Source organism: Vipera ursinii (assembly GCF_947247035.1).
Source record: "Vipera ursinii genome assembly, chromosome: 10".
In the NCBI taxonomy this organism is placed as follows: domain Eukaryota; kingdom Metazoa; phylum Chordata; class Lepidosauria; order Squamata; family Viperidae; genus Vipera; species Vipera ursinii.
This window is the reverse complement of record NC_139520.1, coordinates 7,010,605-7,031,984: the sequence shown is the minus strand read 5'-3', so window position 1 is coordinate 7,031,984 and position 21,380 is coordinate 7,010,605. Positions and strand designations below refer to the sequence as shown.

General features: G+C 43.9%; 1 protein-coding gene across 1 annotated transcript in view; it reads right to left on the bottom strand.

Moving 5' to 3' along the window:
• The window catches only part of LOC310645164 (receptor-interacting serine/threonine-protein kinase 2-like), a 74,684-nt gene that overhangs the window by 23,139 nt on the left and 30,165 nt on the right, over positions 1-21,380 (bottom strand). The window contains exon 4 of the mRNA XM_083370678.1: positions 1,297-1,471. Within this exon, the coding sequence (XP_083226804.1) occupies positions 1,297-1,471 (175 nt within the window). The remainder of the gene's footprint in view (positions 1-1,296; positions 1,472-21,380) is intronic.

Below are 21,380 nucleotides of genomic sequence, written 5' to 3'. Positions count from 1 at the left end.
TGAAAGCCCTAATAAGCAGGCATATACATAGAATGAAGGCTACTGCTAAGCTTGTAAGCCGCCCTGAGTCTTCGGAGAAGGGCGGGATATAAATGGAATAAAAAAAAATTGCAGGCAGCTGGTGTTACTTAAGGAGGCATTAGCCCACGGCTCCTCCAAGGCTCTAGATACAGTAATAGAAAACAAAGAAGCTAAAGTGCTTAACACCCCAAACTTAACAATGGTTAAGAAAGAGGAAAGAAGTCTGGATAATGGATGTGGCAGTACTTGCGGACAGCAGAATAGCAGAGGAGGAATTGGAGAAGGTAACAAAACACAAAGACCTGCAAACAGAACTAAGAACAACTGTGGCAAAAGAAAGCAAAGATAGTTCCAACAGTCATAGAGGTGCCTTGGGTGCGATCCCAAAATAACTGAAGCAATACTTGAACATCATTGGCATTTACAAATTCACCACGAGTCAATTGCAAAAGGCAGCTTTGCTCAGAACAGTGTTGTGATTCAGGGTCAGCCTGTGGGTTCGGCAGTTGGGTCGGATGACTCAGAGGAGGAGGGGTGTGTTGAAGACCTTGCTGAGGGGGTTGAAGATCTTGCTGATGATAGCCCTCAGCCAGGCCCCTCCCACTTGGTCACCACGGAGACCCAGCTGTGTGAGCCTGACAGTGTGGATGAAGATGACCCACAGCTGGCCCTGTTCAAGGACGCCCAATGCAGGAGGCAGTCAATTAGGAGTAAACAGAGGAAGGCAATGGGGCTTCTCAGAAGGAGGCAGAGAGAAGCCACGCCCTGAACTCTATATAAAGGGAATGTGTGGGGAGGGCTGGTTTGCTGAAGGCAACCGCTCGGATAGTGTTTCTTAAGCTCCTGTTTCTTGGTTCGTGTCTTGTTTGTTTTTGTAGTAATAAATTTGGCAGGCGTAATTCCAGCCTCTTGCCGTTTGTAAAGGGGTTGCCTTTTCTGCAGGGCCGGTAGCAGGCTGGTACAGAACAAACAGCTAACACCCTGCAATGATAATTCTAACACTTAAAACTTCAACATCTGCCTATGCCAGGTCCTTGGGAAGGACTCGATAGGTGGATAAAAATGCCTAATTCAGTCTGAACATCTAGCTGGCTGTGCAATGAACCCAGCGGTGGGATTCAAATATGCGAACAACCGGTTCTCTGTGTGGATGCCGCTTCCGGAAGTCCACTCTGGGTTTGGGCAACAAAAAAAATAGCCGCCGGTTCTGCTGACGTGGTGCGAACTGGCTGAATCCCACCACTGAATGAATCATAATAAAATAAATAAGCCAACCTTTCCCTTGCTCTCTGGTTGCTCAACAGCTTCACGGAGACGTCGGTGTTCCAAGCCAGGTGGAAAGCCTTCAGCGAGATGCCAAAGCCCGTCTGACTCAGGGAAATGTTCTCGAGATCTTTCTGGGAAATGATGGGCACCAGCTTGGCCATTTTAGGATGTTTATCCAGGACAACTGAAAAAGAAGCGAAGCTGTTACAGAAAAGTTACACTGGAAGTTTTTAAGAAGAGACTGGACAGCCATTTGTCTGAAATGGTATAGGGTTTCCTGCCTTAGCAGGGGGTTGGACTAGATGACCTCCAAGGTCCCTTCCAACTTATTATTATTATTAAAACAAAGAGAAGGGAAGGGAACTGAACTCCCGATCCATGAATAGCCTTTATTGTGGACACCCCACCAGCAAAACCAACAGTTTCGCAACTAAACGATAAACCCCCAAATATAAAACGTTAATCTAAAGCAATAGTAAATGAAGTACAAAGTATACGGCAAGAGTAGGACGATAAGAAGTTGGCACGGATGACAAAACAGGAGCTGAAAATACTTATGTGGCATTAAGATCCTAAGACTCAAGACACAGCAACCCAAACCACAAACAGGCACAAGGTCTACTTGTGACCGGCTGTTCAGATGGCAAGGCTTCCTAAGTTGCCACATGAAAAAGGGGCAATGAAATATATCTTTTAAAACTCAAAATAATCAGGATTGTGATTTCTGATGATCACGTTGTATTGTAGGACAGTGAAAATATAGAATCTTGATTTTCAAAATCGGAGTGCAGTCACAGAAGGTTGAAAAGTTCATTGAAAAAGCATCAAAACATTTTTTCTTAACTTTTGTACTATTGTATCTTATTGTTGTTAGCCGCCCTGAGTCCTTCGGGAGATAGGGCGGCATATAAGTCCCAATAATAAATAAATGAATAAATAAACCTCACAGTACCTCAGCCAATGGGGAAAGAGGAGGGATGTGGCGGGCAGGACAGGGTTGTATAGAGAAGGGAATATTTTGGGTTGAAACTTTGGAGAGAACCAAACTTTGATAGCTTCTCTCCCCGCTTTTTGCAATAAACGAAACAAAAGGCCTTCACTGTGTCTTGGCTGGTTATTGGTCAGGCGAGCTTGCCTCTGGTCATGAAGGATAGTAGCCAGGAGCACATTAAAGTTGCCAAGTTATGATGGCCCTGCTAGAGTGTAAGATTTTCAGTCTAAGCTCTATTGCTGTGTGGATTAACCAACTTTGTAAATTATAGCAAAAACCAGGATTGAACTGTTCAGGGGCTTATTAACCTGCTTCCCACATGTGCTAAGCATTTTAAATATGAGCTATTCCATAATCCTTAATACAGTTTAATTATGGATCACCTCAAATCAGCTAGGTCTCTTGGTACTGTCTACGGGATCATGTTTTTTCAATTTCCTTATATGTTTTCTGGAGGGGGGGGGAGATAAGATTTCCTCCTCTTCATTTCACTCTTTAAACTCTCTCCTAAAAGGTTGAAATCACAACACATGTGGCGTGTTGTGAGCTTTACAGTCCTCCGTGAACCAGAACATGTCTTGTTCCACAAATCAAGGTGATCCGATTTGCATGGATGCTTTATTGTGACTTCCTGAACTGAGAGGGATTTGAATCAATGGTCAACAAACCTTCTTCCAACTACATAAATGTGTGATTCTCTGATTTGAAAGGACAATATGAGTTTATACATGTTATATACAGTACATAAGCAAAGAGTTTTGTGAAGGATCACAAAAGGTACCTAAAAGAGCCAGTCCCACCGACTCCATGAAACAGCTACTATTTTGTCTATTACATTTTGAACTTGAGACCATGAATTTTTCCTTGTTTGTCTAGAACACAGGTCTGCAACCCGCGGCTCCGGAGCCGCATGCGGCTCTTTCAGCCGTCTCCTGCGGCTCCCAGTCCTCTGCCATGTGCAGGCCAAAAAAAAAAGTGGGACTAAAAAAGTTCAACCAATTCAAATATGCAGGGTAGGTGCATATCTCGCCTTGGCTCCACTCTTCAGTCAAACCCTGTTCTGTGCATGCGCGCATGTACGCGCATGTGCACACATTTTTTGCGGCTCCCAGTTTTTCCTTTTGTGAGGGAACCAGTTCCGAGTGGCTCTTTCACTGTTTCAGGTTGCTGACCCCTGGTCTAGAATGTGGGGAATTCAAAGCTCTTTTTATTCGGTTTAAGAAGGGAGGGGAATGAGCAAAGGAAATCAAAGTTAAGCATCTTAGGGTTTGTTCGTTTTTTAACGGTTTACTTGGGACTGGAGAACTGAAGGCTAGCGTGGATTAGTGTTATCTTTTATCTCCTATCAGGAACCAAACCTCAGAGGCCACAAAGGAATGCAAAGAGAGTCAGACTCTTGTTTCACCCTTCCTGTTCAGAAATGATTGGCTTCAATGTTTGTTTTCTTCACCTCCACTTTCATTTTCCCTTTACTATCTCATCAATTAAGAACGGAATCCGCAGACAAGAAGCTGGGCTACAGTGGGACCTCGTTAATTTATTCTGGGAGGTGCAATGAGAACCAAAAAACGATGAGCACCAAACAATTTTTTCCCCTATAAGGAATAATGTAGTGAAATTACTTTTAATTTATGCAACTGTCAGGGAGCTGAGCAGAAAGGAAGTCATGTCCCTTTCCTTAAATCCAGCCAAAAGATTGTAAATGTAATCATTTTAACTCTTCTTAATTTTTGTAATTGTTGTATTGTTATTTTAAAAACCTTGTGAACCGCCCTGAGTCCTACGGGAGAAGGGCGGTATATAAGTCTAATAAAGATAAAGATAAAGACTGCACAATTTCCAGCAATGTAACTGCCTCACCAGTTGTTTCCTGTTGAGGCAGGCCATAAAGAAAGATACAAAGAATACATCAAAACGATAATGCGTGTATAAGTTAGAAGAGGAACAAGGAGATGGAGAAATGCCAAACCACAAGTTCAGCTATAGGTCACCCCCTCCTAGGCCAGCACAAAGTTTAGTTACAGCTTACCACATATGTCTGGCTTGTAGCTAACCACAAACATGGTGCCGGAAACTTGGATATTTAGCAAGACACCTGTAACCTTTGCTTGAGACAGGGTTGCAAGATATTAAGCTATCAGAGAATGTCGATTGGTGGCCCCCAGGGGGAGATCCTTCTCTGTGGGCGCTCCGGAGCTGTGGAATCAGTTACCGGTAGAGCTCCGGATGGCGCCCGATCTTCGCTCCTTTCGTCGCGATCTCAAGACGTTTTTGTTTGTACAAGCCGGCCTAGCCTGATGGGGATTGGTGGGGTTTTTTATTTTTTGCATTCTTATTTTATCCTTGGGGTTTTATAATTATATATTAATTGTTTTAACTTGGGCAATCATTTAATTTCTTTTTAATGTTTGTATTTTGTATTTCACTTTTGCCCTGTGAACCGCCCTTAAGAATAGCAACAAGGGGGAGTTGGGGGCTATAATTCATGTAACCAATCAGAGCTCATAAGTTACATTTCCGTGTTTTGCTACTTTTCAAGACTATATATGTACCGTACTTGCTTTTCCCTGAAAATGTGTTCAGACGTTGCCTTTGCTTTTTGTTCTGAACCTTTGGCGCAAAATAAACCAAGCTTCTTTTGATTCCGGGGTCTGAGTCTCTTGATTTTGCAACACTGTGGTTCTCCAAAAGTTTGGGGGCCATTCTGTGGCTTTACCCTGAAAGAGGTTGCCCCACACTTATCTGGATATTTAAGATCAGACCCCAACATACACGGACATCTTTAAAAAAAAGACAGCGGACACCAAGAAGCTCTAGCTTGTGCGTTGAGCACCAAACAAGCAATGAGAACCAGGGCAAAATGTTCACGTCAAAGTACCAAATTTGGTGAGCTTCAAAGCAGTTGAGTACCAAGGTGCCATTGTATTTATATTGAGTTTAGGCTCATTTGTGGATAGGAAAGTTGTGGCATCCATATACAGGCATTCCTCAACCTATGACCACAATTGAGCCCAAAATTTCCGTTGCTAAGCAAGACAGTTGTAATGTGAGTTTTGCCCTGTTTTAAGACCTATCTTGTCACAGTTCTCCAGGGAATCATGGCAGTTGTTAAGTTAGTAGCACAGGTGTTAAGTGAATCTGGCTCCTCCCTTGACTGTGTTTGTGAGAAGATCGCAAAAGGGGATTACATGAGCCTGGGACACTGCAGTTGTGGTATCAACCAGTTGCCAAGCCCCCGAATTTTGATCACGTGACCACGGGGATGCTGTCAACATGCTGCCTGTGACAAACAGTCATAAGTCATTTTTTTCAGTGCCCTTGTAACTTCAGTTTGTCACCAAACGGTTGTAAGTCAAGGAGTGCTATAAGAGTTTTCTATGGTCTGAGTGCCAAAGAATTGAAGCCTTTGAACTCTGGTGCTGGAGAAGACTCCTGCGAGTCCCTTCGATTGCAAGGCCATCAAACCGGTCAGTCCTAGAGGAGATCAACCCTGACTGCTCTTTAGAAGGACAGATCCTGAAGCTAAAACTCAAATACTTTGGCCACCATATGAGAAGGAAGGACTCACTGGAGAAGAGCCTAATGCTGGGAAAGGTGGAGGGCAAGAGAAGAAGGGGACGACAGAGAAGGAGGTGGCTGGATGGAGTCCCTGAAGCAGTAGGCGTGAGCCTAAATGGATTCCAGAAGATGGTAGAGGACAGGAAGGCCTGGAGGAACGTTGTCCATGGGGTCGCGATGGGTCGGACACGACTTCGCAGCTAACAACAACATGGTCTTTCTACACAAATGCAGGACGGGGCATTTGAAGTCAACTTTTTTTAAAAAAAATGTTGGAAACCATTTTAGTTGCCTTGTGGCAAAACGTACAGGAGGTTCTTGACTTACGACCACAGCTGGGACAAGAACTGCTGTTACGAAGCAAGCTGTTTGTTTAGTGAGTCACACCTGCTTTCGTGATCTCTGTGCCATGGTTGGTAAGTGACTCACTGTGGCTGTTAAGCAAATCACATGATTGTTAAGCAAATCAGGCTTCCCCTATTGGATTTTGCCGGTCAGAATTCCCCTGGGAAGGTCAGAGATGGTGGACCCTAGGATGCTGCACCCATCATACATACTTGCCGGTTGCCAAGCACTGGAATTTTGATCATATAACCATGGGGATATTATGACGGTGCGAGGACTAGTCAAAAGTCACTTTTTCCAGTGCTGCTGTAACTTTAAACAGTGATTAAAGGAATGGATGTAAGTCGAGGACTTCCTGTACAGATTTTTAAAGCCAGCTGGGTGATATTGGGCGATTTCTCTTTGCCAGCCCTAGGAAGGAGGCGATGGCCAGTTGCCTTTAATATTTTATCAAGGGATTTGGCCAGTCAACAGATCCAAAGGCACACGAAAGAAAGAAAGAAAGAAAGAAAGAAAGAAAGAAAGAAAGAAAGAAAGAAAGAGAGAGAGAGAGAGAGAGAGAGAGAGAAAGAAAGAAAGAAAGAAAGAAAGAAAGAAAGAAAGAAAGAAAGAAAGATTGATTTCAGATTTAGATTTCAGATTTATTAAATTTATATGCCGCCCTTCTCCCCAAGGACTCAGGGCAGCTCACAACAATAAAAATTAAAAAACATGAAATACAAAATTTAAAAAAGAATTGAACAAATGTAATAAATACGTAACAATTAACCCAATAAAACCAAATTTAAAACTATAGTCAGTCCAGGCCCGATTGTTGGAATGTCCATGTCTTCAGGTCACGGTGGAAGGACCGAAGGTCAGGGGCCGTCCGCAGCTCCGGAGGCAGTTCATTCCAGAGGGTCGGCGCACCCACAGAGAAGGCTCTCCCCCTGGGGGTCGCCAGCCGGCATTGCCTAGCCGACAGAACCCTGAGGAGGCCGACTTTGTGGGAGCAAACCGGGCGATGGGAGAAAGAGAGAGAAGAGAAGAGAAGAGAAGAGAAGAGAAGAGAAGAGAAGAGAAGAGAAGAGAAGAGAAGAGAAGAGAAGAGAAGAGAAGAGAAGAGAAGAGAAGAGAAGAGAATGGTACAAAAGAAGCTCTCGATGACTTGGCTGACCTAGGTCCCAGCACAAACCTTGAAAATGTTGTTCCAACCACGAACACCATTCTCCCAAGGCCAACGCAACATAACAATTAAAGCATGGACTCAGAGCCAAAAAGGTCCAGGTTCAAACCCCATTTAGCCAAGATATCTCTGGGTCATAACTTTTAAGCAGAGTTTGTGGAAGAAGCCACAATGGGCACAATAGACCTAAAAATGAGAGGGAAACCTACACACAAAAAAGAAAACCATAGAATCGGACGGGACCTTAGAGGTCCAAACCCTTCCCCTAGGTAGGAATCTTCATACCATTTCAGATAAATGGTTGTCCATCTTTCTTGAAAACCTCCAGCAATGGAGCAATTTCAGAAACGGGGGAAATCCCTAAAAGGTGTTGAAATTTCAAGAAAAAAAAATTGTTGTCATCCCCACATCTCTTGCAACATCTAGCAGCAGAGTGAGCTGCAGAAATACTTGAAGGTGCAAAAGGTTGGTGGTGCATACTGCAAGCCACAAGGAGCCCATCTCTTATTTACTCCATTTTGCCAGCATCCTCAGCAATAAACACCGAACCACTGAAGCAATGAAAAGTGTGCAGAGAAGAGCAACCAAGACGATAAAGGGTCTGAAGACTAAAATAGACAATGAACAGTTGAGGGAGCTGGGCATATCCAGCCTATTGAAGAGAAGGATCAGGGGAGACATGATAACTGTCTTCTAGAACTTGAGTGGCTGTCACAGAGAAGAGAGGGTTGACTTATTCTCCAAAGCACCAGAGGGCAAGACAAGAATGGATGGAAGATTGTCAAAGAGAGATCCAAGCTAGGAGGAGGAGAATTTTTCTGACCCTGAGAACAGCTAATCAATGGAACAGTTTGCCTCCTGGAGGTGCCAGTTGCCTCCATCACTGAAGATGTTCAAAAATAGACTGGACAACCGTTTTACTGGGATGGAATAAGGTCTCCTGCCTTGAGCAAAGGGGTTGGACTAGAAGACCGCCAAAGTCCCTTCCAGTCCTAGGATTCTATCTTTTATGAAGCCTACATTGTGACAGATAGCACAATGCCTGCTTCATCCCTGGATCTTTGTCCCCCTAGCCATCCATGTTCTCAGCAAATCAGATTGGCAAAGGCTGTGTAGATGCACACTAAACATCTCATCTGCAGGTTTTTTCTGTCTCCAAAGGTGTATAGGACATCATCATCATCATCATCAAAAAATGAAGACGGTAGCTGCAACCGTTCATATACTTTTTTTGATGTGCTTGGGACACACAAATAATGAGTGAACCTTCCCTTGCAACATCATGGCCAATGTCTTGAACTTGTTTGACCCTACTCTTCGGTCCTCTATTGCTGTCCTTGTGTTAAACCTCAGATTTTAAATTCCTGAAGGCAGGGTTACTCAGCAGTTCAGTGATGGTTGACTAGCAGTCATTAACATATTTATCAGGATCACCATTACTGAGGACATGACAAAACCACAGCATTACAATGCACTAACAGTCACCCAGCAAGCAATAGGAAGCTCAACCAATAAGTGAAACAAAAAGCAGAATCAAAACCAACTAAAACTAAATCCTAAAACCAGGACCTTTTTTGCAGAACCTCTAAAACCAGGAAATCCTTCAGTTGTGGCCTCAAAACCCACCATTCCTGACCAAAGACGGTTTAAGATATCCAAGGTAAAGGTAAAGGTAAAGGTTCCCCCACACATGCGTGCTAGTCGTTTCCGACTCTAGGGGCCAGTGCTCATCTCCGTTTCAAAGCCGAAGAGCCAGCACTTGTCCCAGGACGTCTCCGTGGTCATGTGGCCGGCATGACTAGACGCCAAAGGTGCACGGAACGCTGTTACCTTCCCACCGTAGTGGTCCCTATTTTTCTACTTGCATTTTTACGTGCTTTCGAACTGCTAGGTTGGCAGAAGCTGGGACGAGTAACAGGTGCTCGCTCTGTTACGCGGCACTCGGGATTCGACCCGCCAAACTGCCGACCATCTGATCGACAAGCTCAGCGTCCTAACCCACTGAGCCACCGCCTCCCTTAAGATATCCAAACCATCTTCTAACTTTTACATACCATAACTTGGCAGTTTTTCTCAATAGGGAAGGAAATGTGTTTGTTGACAATTCTAAAAGGCAGTCATGATTTTCCTTTTGTGCAAAAAACAGCTTTATACTACTAACCTCTAGAAAATTCCTCTCCAACACCACAGTTTAAACATGCCTACTTGTAAATAAGACCACCCCATTCTATAGGACTTATTTTCAGTTGATTTTCCAAACTTGTAAATGGCCATAAAATGGTTTCTTAAGCCAGTTTGGGATGAACCATTTGCACTATTATTATTTTGCAGAAAACAAAAGGCAGGGCTTTTTTTCTCATTGAACGCTCAGAACGGAGTTCCGGCACCTTTTTTGGATGGAACCTTGTAGGGTAGGCAAGGCAGGTTGTATGACAAGTGTGAGTTCCGGCACCTTTTTCTTTTACAAAAAAAGCACTGACAAAAGGATTGAAACGATTACATTCCATTTCAATCTAACTGTAAACAAGAATTAGGGGGGGGGAAATCATTTAGGGGAAAAGGGAAACTTTAAAAGACCCTTTTTAATCAGTTGGTTTATTTTTCCTGAACATAAGAAAAACAATCCATGAAAATATCACTCAGCAACACGTCAAGGTAATAACCACAGAAGCCATTGGACGGTGACTCAACCACTTTGAAACGAAGTAGCCCAGACATCTTGATAAGAAATAAATAAAAAATAAACATTCCCTTAATACAGCAAGAATGAAGTTCCACGTGTCGGCCTTAACTGAAGTTATCCAGTTGCACGTCACTCTTTCGGCTCGTCATTTAAGTCCTAAAAGCGTTGCTTCGCCTTATCCGAGTTTGCAAAATATTTACTTTTCTTAAGCAGTAAAGCACTCAAACCAAACGTATATTTTGCCACTTGCAAGAGTGGAATGACGGCACAAGGCAGAGCAAACCGCTTCTTGAATTGGGGAACGCGGAAGAAACTCCTTCCCTATAGGAAAAATCTGCACTTACCTCCAAGAATCCCGAACACAGGAATGATCTTAACCAAAGTTTCCGGACAGAATTTCTAGCAGCCGCACCAGCGAAGCAGCCTCAAACTCAGATGGTAATGAGTCAACTGAGTTGTAAAACTCCTCCTCCTCCTCGTTCAGCTGACTGAGGCCAAAAATTCCCCCAGGCTGTTCCCATTGTAACTCTTTCATGCCTAATAATAATTGGCAGCTCATTTTCCACCAAGCTTGAAAAAGGCTCCAAAACACCAATGAACAAAAATAAAATAATAATAATAATAATAAAAATCCAGCAACATCACTACTTGGCTCAATTACTAGTTTCAGTAATTCCTGAAAATTTGGAGGCAGAATAATAATAATAATAATAATAATAATAATAATAATAATAATAATAATAATAATAATAATAATAATAATAATAATAATAATAATAATTTTATTTGTATACCGCCCTTCTCCCGAAGGACTCAGGGCGGTGAACAGGGCAATACATGTTAAAAAACAAGAATACAAAAGTTAAAAGAGATTAAACAAAATGCCCAAAAACTATAACAATAAGTTAAAATACATAAAAAGCAATAAAACCCAAACCCATCACCCATCAGGCCAGGCCGGCTTGTTTGAACAGGTAGGTCTTTAGATCGCGCCGGAAGGACCGAAGGTCGGGCGCCATCCGGAGCTCAACCAGAAGATGGTTCCACAAATCCTGCGCGCCCACAGAGAAGGCCCTCCCCCTGGGGGCCACCAGACAGCATTCTCTGATTGGAGGCACCCTGAGGAGGCCCTCTCTGTGGGAGCGCACTGGGCGGAGGGAAGTTGATGCCGGCCGCAGGTGCTCCCTGAGGAATTCCGGACCCATGCCATGAAGGGCTTTGTAGGTCATCACCAGCACCTTGAATCTCACCCGGAAGACAACTGGAAGCCAATGCAGCTTGCGGAGCAGGGGTGTAACATGGGAGTATCGGGAGACTCCCAACACAACTCGCGCGGCTGCATTCTGTACCAGTTGGAGCCTCCGAGTGGTCCTCAAGGGCAGCCCCATGTAGAGAGCGTTGCAGTAGTCCAAACGAGAGGTCACGAGCGCATGAGTGACCATACGCAGGGCATCCCGGTCTAGATAGGGCCGCAACTGGCGCACCAGGCGAACCTGGGCGATGTCCCAAACATCTATAATTGTTCGGAAAATTGGATAAAATCTAATCTAATCTAATCTAATCTAATCTAATCTAATCTAATCTAATCTAATCTAATCAGAATAGAGCTGGAAAGGACCTTGGAGGTCTTCTAGTCGAGAGTCACCCAACGTTTCTCGCTTTGCGGACCAGTGGGAGAAAGAGATGGTTCGTGCAAGTGGCTGCCAATGTTGTGCGTGCTCAGCTCCATTTGCACAAGCAGTGTGCAAGTGCACATGCCGCTCAGGCAAATGGAGCGTGCACAAGCTTGCCTGTTGCTGGTGCAATGGAGGATGCGTGCAAAGAAGCACACGCTTGCCAACCGTTTCCACGGCCCCGTTGCAAATCTCTCAGGGGCCACTAGTGGGCTGCAGCCCACAGGTTGGGGGTCCCTGTTCTAGCCCCTACTCAAGCAGGAGATCCTATACCATTCCAGACAAATGGTTGTCCACTCTCTTCTTTGAAAACCTCTGGTGATGAATCACCCACAACATCTGGAGTCAAGCTGTTCCAATGGTTAATTGTCCTCACTGTTAGGAAGTCCCTCCTTAATTCCAGATTGCTTCTCTCCTTGATTAGCTTCCATCCATTGTTTTTTGTCTTGCCCTCTGGTGCTCTGGAGAATAGGCTGACCCCCTCTTCTTTGTGGCAGCCCCTCAAATATTGCAACACTGCTATCATGTCACCCCTAGTCCTTCTTTTCACTAGACATTTAGGCAGGAAAAAAAATCAAAGATATAAGTACAGAATAGGTGAGATCTGGCTCAAAAACAGTAACTGTGAGAGGGGCTTTGAAGTCCTAGTGGACAATCACTTGACTATGAGCCAGCAATGTGCAGCAGCAACCAAAAAAGCTGACACAGTCTTGCGTTGTATAAACAGAGGCATAGAATCAAGATCACACGAAGTATTAGTACTGCTAAAAACCCTAGTGAGACCCCACCTGGAATACTGCAGCTAATTTTGGTCACCATATCAGAAAAAAGATATTGAGAGTTTGAAAAAAATTCAGAGAAGAGCAACTAAGATGATCAAAGGCCTGGAGACTAAATCATACAGTATGAAGAACAGCTGCAGGACTTGGGTTTGGCTAGTCTAAAGAAAAGAAGAAATAGGGGAGACATGATAGCAGTGTTCCAGTATTTGAGGGCATCAAAGCAACAGAGGGCAGGACAAGAAACAATGTTTGGAAACTGATCAAAGAGAGAAGCAACCTAGAACTAAGGAGAAACTTCCTGACAATGAGGACAATCAACCAGTGGAACAGCTTGCCTCCAGAAATCGTAGGCACTCCATCACTGGAGATTTTAAAGAAGAGACTGGACAGTCATTTCTCTGAGATGGTATAGGTTCTCCTGCTCAAGCAGGGGGCTGGATTAGAAGACCTCTAAGGTCCCTTCCAGCTCTATTCTATTCTATTCTATTCTATTCTATTCTATTCTATTCTATTCTATTCTATTCTATTCTATTCTATTCTATTCTATTCTAAACTTAGTTACAAAACTGAATAGTAAACTAGCTAAATTGTCCAGGTTCACACAACCCACTGAAACACTCAAAAACTAACCAAGGTTGGCATGTTTTGCATGGAATGGGACAACTCACCATAGCCAACTTGCCACGGTGAACTCACCGCAGCCAATTTACAATGGCCAACTCACCACAAGACAACTGACTGTGGGGCAATTCAACAATTCAACTTTACTATTTAAAATAGTTAAAAAACTATTTTAATTTTTGTCATTCACATTTCATTTTGTCCCTCCTTTGGCATCCTTTCTTTAATGATACTATTCCACTATTTTTTCCCCAATATTAGTGTAACTCTTGTCCAGCAATGAGTTTGTCCCATGCTGAGTTGGCCATGGCAAATTGGCCAGTGAGTTGGCCACGGCAAGTTGTCGTAGACCCGTTTTGCAAATGCTCTTCAAGACACTCAAGAGGGATGGGCAAGCCCAGCCTTTATATGCTTTTGGAGACCCCCTTGAAGTCCATGTGAAAATGGGAATCCGAGGAAAGATTAATGTTGTGTTTGGGACAAGTTAGAGACAGCAATATTGTAGGTGAATTTCTAGTTGCATTTCTTGCAACCTCATTAGTGAGTGGGAAAACCAACCACTGTTTATTTCCCTTGGATACACACAGTATGTGCATATCTGGATAGTAAGTTTAGCCAGCTTTAAAGTTGCTTAACTGGCATTTTGCCTGCCACTTAAGGCTAACTTGTAGAGATGTCCTATGCTAGTGACTCATGGTATTGTGGAAAGTAGACTCTAGCATTGTTTTGGAAATATGCTAACTCTGGGTCCAAATATAGCCCAGTTAGAGGAAGTATGCTGGGTGAAGCAAGAGGGAATCTCCTGAAGCTTAACAACAACTGATGCTTCTCAACAACCCCTCCTCCATCCTACTGATCTAATACGCTATTTTTGGATGTGGGTTGAGATCTCTCTCAGAAGCATGCTAGATGCATGTTGAAAGATAGAACATAGACTGTAGAATAATAGGGTGGGAAGGAACCTTGGAGGTCTTCCAGTCCAAGCTCCTACTCAAGCAGGAGGCTCTATCCCATTTGTGATGGGAGCATCCCGATACTCCCATATTACACCCCTCCTGCATGGGCTGCATTGGTTGCCGGTTGTCCTTCAGGTGAGGTTCAAGGTGCTGGTTCTTACCTATAAAGCCCTACATGGCTTAGGCCCGGGATATTTACAGGACCGTCTGCTGCCAGGAACAACTTCCCATCGCCCAGTACGCTCACACAGAGAGGGTCTCCTCAGGGTGCCGTTGGCCAAACAAAGTCGGCTGGCGACCCCCAGGGGGAGGGTCTTCTCTGTTGGGGTGCCTGCCCTTTGGAACCAGCTCCCCCGAGAACTTCGGATGGCCCCAGATCTCCGGTCCTTTCGTCGCGACCTAAAGACATGCCTTTTCCAACTGGCCGACCTGGACTGAAGATGGGGTTTTAAATTTTGTTTTAATTTTTATTGGTTTTTAGTGGGGCTTTGTAAATTTAATCTTTTTAAATAGCTGTATTTATTGTTTTATTGTTGTTTTATTGTTGTTAGCCGCCCTGAGTCCTTCGGGAGATAGGGCGGCATATAAGTCCCATAATTAAATTAAATTAATTAAATTCCAGAGAAACAGCTGTCCAAACTCTTCTTGGAAACATCCAGTGGTGAAGCACCCATAACTTCCAGAGGCAAGCCGTTCCATTGATTAATAGTTCTCATTGACAGGAAATTTCTCCTTAGCTCTAGGACTGGTTGTCTCTCTGTTTAATGAGCTTCCATCCATTACTTCTTGTTCTACTCTCAGGTGTTTTCGAGAATAAATTCACAAAGAAGATAATCTGGGTTGCTGGTCATTAACCCAGGGGAAGGGCCTTCTCTGTGGGTGCGCCTGCCCTCTGGAACCAGCTGCCCGTGGAGCTTAGGACTGCCCCTGACCTTCGCACATTTCGCCGGGACCTGAAGACCTGGCTCTTTGAGCTCTCCGGCCCGGGCTGAGAATTTTTAACTGGGGTTTTTAATTTTAGGGATGATTTAATCTTTTTTAATTTGTTTTAACTTTTGTACTGGTTGTTTTAAATACCCTGTAAACCGCCCTGAGTCCTTCGGGAAAGGGCGGTATATAAATCTAATAAAAATAATAAATAAATAAATAAATAAATTAACACTAGGCAGAGGTTGTGATGAGCATTGGTGAGGGGGGGGCACTCCTTCCTACACTATGTCACTCACTGTCCCCTGGCCGTGCCTGTGACCTGTCACTTGAACTGAAAGGGGAAGAAACAGGCAGAATTCTTATCAATTTCCCTCTAACACAGGGGTCCTCAACCTTGGCGACTTTGTGGACTTCAACTCCGCAAGCAAAGCTGGCTGAGGAATTCTGGGAGTTGAAGTCCACAAGTCTTAAAGTTGCCAAGGTTGAGGACCCCTGCTCTAACATCTTCCAAACTGGTAACTCTCAAGCAGTTGGTAGGAGTGGTGGAAAGTGGACATAGTAGAAGTCTTTGGTGAAAGTGGCATAAAATGGCATCTGTGTTGAAGCTGGTGCAGCATGGCGCCATAAACCATGATTTGCAAACTACAGTATCTGAGATCACATTGTGTGTGTGTGTGTGAGAGAGAGAGAGAGAGAGGGCAATGCAGATGAAGTAATAGCCATAACTGAGTCAGAGTATCAGATGGGAAAACCCTGCAAATAAAAGGCATGTTGGTTATCCACATACCACAACCATTACAATAGTTGGAAAGCAAGGCCTAGAATAGCGAGTCAATGAACTGGGCCACCAGTCTAGTTAATCAGGTTGGATATGTTTGTTTGGTAGCTTCGGACAGAGGGATCAAACAACACACCTTTGTTTCTTATTCCTTGGTGCCACAACTCCGAGGAGATCAGCACCCTAACCCTTAAGTCAGTGAGGAAAACTGTTTGCACTTAGGGAAAGAATGCAGTGGTTAAGGCAGGGGTCTTCAAACTTGGCCCTTTTATGACTTGTGGACTTCAACTCCCAGGAACTCTGGGAGTTGAAGTCCACAAGTCATAAAAGGGCCAAGTTTGAAGACCCATGGGTTAAGGCATCAGGCTGGAAAATGGGAGACTGGGATCCCAAAGATGCTTTTTTCACGAGGCAACTGGACTTTCTTGTTTTTCTCTGAAGACGTTTCGCTTCTCATTCAAGGATCTTCCTCAGTTCTGAAGAAGCTTCTTGGACGAGAAGCGAAACCTCTTCAAAGAAAAACAAGAAAGTCCAGTTGCCTCGTGAAAAAAGCATCGTCGGGATAACCAGTGCTTTTTTTGTAAAAGAAAAAGGTGCCGGAACTCACACATGTTATACAACCCACCTTGCCAACCCTACAAGGTTCCCTCCAAAAAAGGTGCCGGAACTCCGTTCTGAGCGTTCAATGAGAAAAAAAGCATCTTCGGGATAACTATGACTTGGACAACTCAGAATCTCCATAGACATTGAGAGACTGGGAGTTCCAGTTCTGCCTTAGGCATGCAACAACTAGGTGACGTTGGGCCAGCTTCTCTCAGAAGATGGCAAGGACCAAAACGCCTCCTCAAAACATTGCCAAGAATTACAGACTCCTGTAGCTGGTTGAACAACACAATCCGGATGCAGTTTCCACAAATGGCTGGCTTAGCACACCATAGAAACTCAGCAGCTGGGATGACTAAATTATTTATGGCTTTGCAGTGTGTGTGACGCGGTGGCTCAGTGGGTTAGGACACTGAGCTTGTCGATCAGAAGGTCGGCAGTTTGGCGGGTCGAATCCTGAGTGCCGTGTAACAGAGTGAGCGCCTGTTACTCGTCCCAGCTTCTGCCAACCTAGCAGTTCGAAAACACGTAAAATGCAAGTAGAAAAATAGGGACCACGACGGAAAGGTAACAGCGCTCCGTGCGCCTTTGGCGTCTAGTCATGCCGGCCACATGACCACGGAGACGTCCTTGGACAAGCGCTGGCTCTTCGGCTTTGAAACGGAGATGAGCACCGGCCCCTAGAGTCGGAAACGACTAGCACTCGTGTGCGGGGGAACCTTTACCTTTACCTTTAGTGTGTGTGAACCGCACATGACTTGTTAGAATTTGCAAAGCCAGCCTACGAATGAACTCTCAGAAGAGAATATCCCCAATTCAAAACGTACCTTTGTTTTGAATATTAGGAGGGGGAGAGTTAAACCATTCTTTCTGGGGTGCAGTTTCCTCTTTGCAGCCACAAGAGGAAAAACAACAAGAATTGTAATAATCGGGGAATGTCCATGAGGGGGATTTAAAAGTCCAAGCAACATCTGTGGCTATGCGCTGACTCCTTTTTTTTTTCATTGCATCATCCATACAGTGCAGGTTAAAAAAAAAAAGAAGAGCTTGGATCAAACAGTCACTGTCCTCTCTTTTGATCTTTTTTTTCTTTGAACTGCCCCACATAAACATATTTTTCTCCTCTACCTCCTTTCTGTTACTTCTCCTTCTACCAGAATCTTGTGACTGACCAAGTGTGGTCAGGAGGATGGTTTATTTGGGGTTTTCCCCCATTTTATTATTCTGATTTCCCTTCTCTTCTTCTGTCCCGTTGGCCAGTTACTTTCATTTTTGGAAACACTGCTTGTGTAAGATGACTGGAAAATCCCCACGTTGGCTGAAAAAAAGCTTTGCTTGAGCACAATGAGCTTGTTATCCCTATGTGGATTGTAAAAACAAATCCTTCTGGGTTTGCTGAACACAGCTGCAGTCCTTGGCTTCTGACTTTCATTTTTGTACATAACAGGGGAAGGCAAACCTCGATGTGAGTCACACCTGGCATTGCTATGGGAAAGCGTTACCGGTGGAAAGACGCAGGATGCAACATTTGGCATGGATTGCCACGCCGGGCTGGGATTTTTCACGGCTAGAGTAAAAATTGGTTCTCACGCTAATTAAGTCTAATTATTCAGTCATGGGCTGAATAATTCACAGATGCAAATTGACTCCCCTTTGAAGAGGTTTAGAACTTCTCTTTTTCCAAAAAATGCCATATTTAATTGGCTTCAGGGGCCTTCTTTGAACACTCTCCTGAGAGTTAGTTTTGAGTCACAACCTGACCAGGACCTGCACATTGGGTCCATAAGTCATAACAGTCTTTAAAATGGGTTGGTGACATGACCCATTATAGGTTGTTTTTTGCAGTGGTTGTTAAGTGAACACCGCAGTTATGCAGTACACTACAAATGCCTGTAAATACAGCTGTGTTGTTAAGCATCTGAAGTGTTGTCATAAGATTATGTCGGGTGATTGTCAGAACTGCAGATTGCAATAGCACTTAGACTTATATACCGCTTCACAGTGCTTTTCAGCCCTCTCTAAGCAGTTTGCAGAATCAGCATAATTGCCCCTCAACAATCTGGGTCCTCATTTGACCGACCTCAGAAGGACGGAAGGCTGAGTCAACCTTGAGCCGGTTAGGATCGAACTGCTGGCAATGAGCAGTGAGTTAGCTTTCAGTACTGCATTCTAACTACCGCATATTATGGAAGGAAGGAAGGAAGGAAGGAAGGAAGGAAGGAAGGAAGGAAGGAAGGAAGGAAGGAAGGAAGGAAGGAAGGAAGGAAGGAAGGAAGGAAGGGCAATAGCCCTTAGACTTATACACCACTTCACAGAGCTTTACAGCCTCTCTCTAAGCAGTTTACAGAGTCAGCATAATTGCCCCCAACAATCTGGGTTCTCATTTGACCAACCTCAGAAGGATGGAAGGCTGTGTCAACCTTGAGCCAGTCAGGATTGAACTGCCAAACTGCTGGCAGCCGGCAGTCAGCAGAACTAGCCTGGAGTGCTGCGGTCTAACCTCTAAACTACCAGAGTTCTTGGTAGATGGCAGTAGATACTAGATACTGATCTTCACTAGTGAGTCATTGGGAGTGCCAAAGCTTCTCAAGTCTTACAAAAGATCTTGCTCAAGATTCTTAGAAGTATCAGGATGAAAGTGCAGCAATATTTACTATATTTACCCTTTTACTTTCTATTGTTTAGAAAATATTGTCTGCCTAATTTGTTAGCTCCTTCTTTTGTGTAATATTTAGATTGTCATTTGAAACTTTGAGAAAGAGTCTTGAAAATGCTCATTTAAAAAAAAAGTCAATAAATCAATTGTTTACCGAGCCCTTGGTCCCCCCAAAACGCTCATGGCCTCTGTTTATAAGAGAAGGACTAGGACGGCAATATAGCAATCTTCCAATATTTGAGGGGTTATCACAGAGATGATAACCATAAGAAAGGCCAAAGAATTGAGGCCCTTTGAACTATGGTGCTGGAGAAGACTCCTGCGAGTCCCTTGGACTGCAAGGCGATCAAACTGGTCAGTCCTAGAGGAGATCAACTCTGACTGCTCTTTAGAAGGCCAGATCCTGAAGTTGAAACTCAAATACTTTGGCCACCTTATGAGAAAGAAGGACTCACTGGAGAAGAGCCTAATGCTGGGAAAGGTTGAGGGCAAGAGAAGAAGGAGATGACAGAGAATGAGGTGGCTGGAAGCAGTAGGCATGAGCTGAAATGGACTCCAGAAGATGGTAGAGGACAGGAAGGCCTGGAGGAACGTTGTCCATGGGGTCACGATGGGTCGGACATGACTTCGCCACGAAGAAGAAGAGGAAGAAGAAGAAGAGGAGGAAGAAGGAGGAGGAGGAGGAGGAGGAGGAGGAAATGATTGGTCCATTAGTGGGTGAAAGTGGCAAGAAGGTGACAAGCAACAGGGAGAAAGCAGAACTATTTAACTCATTTTTTGCATCTGTCTTTACACAAACGGAAAAAACAGACCAATCTATCAAAAATAGTGCCATAAAAAACAGAATAGAAACACAAGTTAAGATAGGCAATAAAATGGTAAATGAGCACCTGTCCAGCCTAGATGAGTTCAAATCACCAGGACCAGATGGATTATACCCCAAGGTTCTCAAGGAACTGGCAGATGTGATCTCAGTACCACTGGACAGAGGGATAGAATCAAGATCATGTGAAGTATTAATACCACTTTACAATGCCTAGGAAAGGCCACACTTGGAATACTGCATCCAGTTTTGGTCACTACGATGTAAAAAAGATGTTGAGCCTCTGGAAAGACTAAAGAGAAGAGCAACAAAGATGATTAGAGGTCTGGAGGCTAAAACATATAAGAAACAGCTGCTGGAATTGGGTATGTCTAGTTTAATGAAGAGAAGGACGAGGGGTGATATGATAGTCATGTTCCAATATCTCAGGGGCTGCCACAAAGAAGAGGGAGTCAAGCTATTCTCCAAAGCACCCGAAGGCAGGACAAGAAGCAATGGATGGAAACTAATCCAGGAGAGAAGCAACCTAGAACTAAGGAGAAACTTCCTGACAGTTAGAACAATTAACCAGTGGAACAACTGGCCTCCAGAAGTTCCGAATGCTCCAACACTGGAAGTTTTTAAGAAGAGACTGGACAGCCATTTGTCTGAAATGGTATAGGGTTTCCTGCCTGAGCAGGGAGGTTGGGCTAGATGACCTCCAAGGTCCCTTCCAACTTTACTACTATTACTATTATTATTAACACAGAAATGAGGAGGTCAACCTGTCTATGGAGATTCTCAGTCATCCTGGTCATGGTTGTCCCAAAGGTGCGTTTTTAGGGTCAACCTGTTCTTCAAAGCATCTGAAGGGAGGACAAAAAGAGATATCCAACCTAGAACTAAGGAGATATTTCCTTTCAGTGAGAACAATCAGTGGAATGGCTTGCGGGTCTCCATCACTGAAGGTTTTTAATAAGGGATTGGACAGCCATTTGTCCAGAATGGTATAGGGTCTCCTGCTTGGTCTGCGGGTTGGACTAGATGACCTCAACTGTCCCTTCCAACTCTGTCACTCTGTATTTTATATTTTAACTTTTTTTTTTAAAAAAGGAGAGAATGCTGGAATATTGAGTGCTGTGTAAAGCGCATCATGAAAATGAAAATATTACAGTTATACCCTCAGTGGTGATAAGCACGAGCTATAAAGATAGCACAAGGTAAAATACATTATATTGCATACATTTAAAACAGTTAATCTTACCATCTTGCACGTCATAGAGGGGATTTCAGATTCAGAATAAAATGGATCTGGTCCAAAGCAGCTGACCTCTATTTATATTTTAAAAATGACCTCAACTGATATGGAGAATTGGGAAGGGGAATTTCCCGGCAAGGTTAAATGCTCTGCCAAAATAGTTTACCATTTAATTCACTGCAGCTCTTAGCCAACTGTTTTTCAATAGAGGAACTTCCCAAACACTGTTCTTACCTATTTTTAGAATACAATGGGAACCTTTGAGCGGGGAAAAAAAAGAGAAGCAGAAAAG